Source organism: Corvus brachyrhynchos, unplaced genomic scaffold (assembly GCF_000691975.1).
Source record: "Corvus brachyrhynchos isolate BGI_N302 unplaced genomic scaffold, ASM69197v1 scaffold58, whole genome shotgun sequence".
NCBI lineage: Eukaryota > Metazoa > Chordata > Aves > Passeriformes > Corvidae > Corvus > Corvus brachyrhynchos.
Window position 1 is genome coordinate 739,591 of NW_008239539.1, and position 2,986 is coordinate 742,576.

Here is a 2,986-nt window from a genome sequence, read left to right on the forward strand (position 1 = left end):
AGGAATGCTGGAGGCAGGAATGTTGTACTGGAGGCTCCAGCGGTGGAGTATTTGTCTTTGCAGACATGCTGCTCCTTTTGCTAAAGACACAAGTGAAGATATTTCAATACACATCACAAGTTCAGCACCAACAAGAGAACTCCTTAGAGGTCCCACCTAGGCAATCCCATGGGAGTTACACTGTCTGAACAGTTCTCTCACAATCCAACACCCACCATTCCCCTCCAGAATTGCCTTCACTGCATAAAAAGGGCAAGTTGCTAATTTGGCTCTTCTGAATTAAAATTTTATCCAGAAGATGACAATTAGCAGCTTTCCCACAGAATTAACCAGTGAGGAAGAGGCAGTCTGCAGCTTTCCCTGCTATTATCTGGCTAAGCTGAAGACAACTCCTACATCACTGCCTGTGAAAATACAGATTGGCAATAAGTACTTGGCCATTGACTGTCCAAGTACAGGCATTACATCCCCCAACAAAGCTGGGTCCAGGGCAAGCAGCACCTGCAGCAGCAGCAGCAAGGCCACCAGTCACAAAATCAGCGGGGAAAATGAGACCAGTCAGGAAATGGCACAAGCCCCCTTAAGGTCAGGGATTCCCAATTCTCCTCCTTTCATTATGCCCAGGTGAAGTCAACAGTCTTCTCTCTGTTGGGGGATGAATCAAAGCCAAACCTGGTCACAAAAAGACCATTTGCAGCACTCTGGAGCTCTGTCCAAAGCCTATTCCTTGGAGTGATTTCTGAATTGTTGGGAGAATGTCCTGTGCCAGAGCAGGATCCCAGAGGGTACGGATCTGACCCTGAAGCTGCCCTGGGGACGGCGGTATCTTGGCCTCCCCCAGTCCTACAATGAACATAAACAGACTGGACTGATCTAGGAAGCTGAGGAGGGACCAGGACAGCCTGGGCAGAGCCAGGAGAACATGGACAAGCAGCAGAAGGGGCTGGACGCAGTGACAAGCTCAGGTTTTTCTCTGTGCCTGCTGGCTGTTTCATCCAGCAAGGGAAGGGGGCAAACCCTACATCTGACATTTCAAGGAGTCCTTTTTTGAGATGACTGGGTACAAAAACACCCAAAGACTGAACCAAAACCCATTAGTATGGTGAAAGTCCCAAAGCACAGGTGTGAACTCCTTGGAAACAGCTTCCATGGCCATGCTCTGCCCTCCAGGCCAGCTGACATGCTGGGAGAGCTCGGCTCCCTCCTGAACCTTCCTCCACCTTGCCACAGCCCTCGAGTGAACTCAGCATTCCAACCCTTTTACCAATATCCCTCATCCTCTGGCTCACCTTGGGAGGCCTCAGGCTCACTTCACAAGTGCTCTGCAAACCCCCTGCCACCCACAGCAAGTCCTACAGTCAGTGAGGTCATCAAGAACAGGTCTTGCTGCTCTAGACCATCATGCTGGGCTCTCACTTGGTCCAGACCAGGTGAACATGAACCCCTGAGCTTTAACAGCACTTCTGTCTCCTGCATCTCATCCTCAAGAGCTGACAGAAGAGGCTGTCAGTCCTTGTTCTTCCTCCTCCTCCTCCTCACAGAAAGCTTTGAATCAAGATCCACTTCTCCAGCCAGAAGCTTGAATGACTCCCCAGTCATTCTGCCCTTAAAGAAAAGAGCCCACAAATAGTTTTAAATGCATCTGAACACCTCCCACACACATAACTGTGCTCTCTGCGTCACAAACAGCTCTGCCGCATTATCGCAGGACACGTTCTGGAACTTCCATTCCACTGCCTGTGCTGGGATCATCTGGGAAAGTGGCAAGGAAAACAACCCAGGTGAATGAGGTGGAAAGCAGCAGAGCACTCACTGTCCAGCCCCTCAAGCTTCAGAGGGGAAGGGCCTGCAGCCCAGAGTTTATATATTTTATTTATGTATTTACATATTTTATGCTCGGTGCTGTAGGATACTGCATTGTATGTAAGCACACACATACATTTCCCAAACAACAGAAATAAAAGAGGGAATTTTTCTCCCTCCCTGACTCCAGGATCCAAAAAAGACACAGATCAGCAGCAGCTTAAAACCTTAAGGTCACTTCTATCATCAGATGTCCAGGCAGCAAAGCCCCAGAGCCACCACACAGGTCAGGCCCCAGCCCATGAACACCAGCTGACACTAGAAACTACAGCTATTTATAATTTTATTTCTGGCTATTTATAACTGTTGATGTATTCACATTTTTTGCCTCCCTACCTCTAAAGCACAGTAATAAATCACCAGCCATCAATTCGGAAGTTACTTTCGGATTTGTGCAATGTTTGGTCTTATCATCCTTAATTAACAGCCTGTCCCATGCCAGGGAGAGACACAGCTCATTAAATACAAGCTGCAGCATCTTCAGCCCATTTGCCTCTTGAGAGTCCTTGCCTGGAGCAAGGGAGCAGAAAAGGCTCCCAGCTATTCTGGGTATAAAACCACAATTATCAGCACACAAGAGCTATTGAGAAGCACCTGCTGAGGTAACGGGTTATGTGGTACTCATAATGAGCCCAAGAAACAAATTCCTAAGCCCAGGCGACACAGAAGGAATGGCTCTTGCCCCAGATAAGCACTGTGATGTTTTGGGGCAAATCAGGCCTTTTGATATAGTGTTAAATCAAATGTGGAGCTTTACCACAGCCCACACCCCTTCCTATTCCCATCATTGCTCCACCTGCACTATGAGAGATGGAGAAAGCCACAGTACTCCCCGAATTCCACTTCTCTGTGATCCCAGAGAAGTGGGAATGGCCACAGACCTGCCTCGCACACGGGCAAGACAAGGCACAGCAAAGACAAGGACCCTCGGGGGCTCCTTTCCATCCAGACACCAGGAAGTCTCAGTGGTCCCCAAACCAGCCCCCAGGAAACACACACAGCCTTTTCTGGAAAAACCACTGCAGTGAGCAGAGCTGAGCACAAGTCAGAGATTTAGGGTGGGAAATCCTGCACAAAGCAGTTTGTGGCTCAAAACAAAAGAGAAGAATTTGGGTCAGCAGGA

The 2,986-nt window shown here is 48.8% G+C and overlaps 1 protein-coding gene across 1 annotated transcript in view; it reads right to left on the minus strand.

Moving 5' to 3' along the window:
• TRAP1 (TNF receptor associated protein 1) overlaps positions 1 to 129 on the minus strand; it is a 19,172-nt gene extending 19,043 nt beyond the window's left edge. The window contains exon 1 of the mRNA XM_017741300.1: positions 1 to 129. This exon is cut by the window's left edge and continues 85 nt beyond it. Within this exon, the coding sequence (XP_017596789.1) occupies positions 1 to 114 (114 nt within the window). The 5' untranslated portion in view covers positions 115 to 129.
• Positions 130 to 2,986: the final 2,857 nt, after the last annotated feature.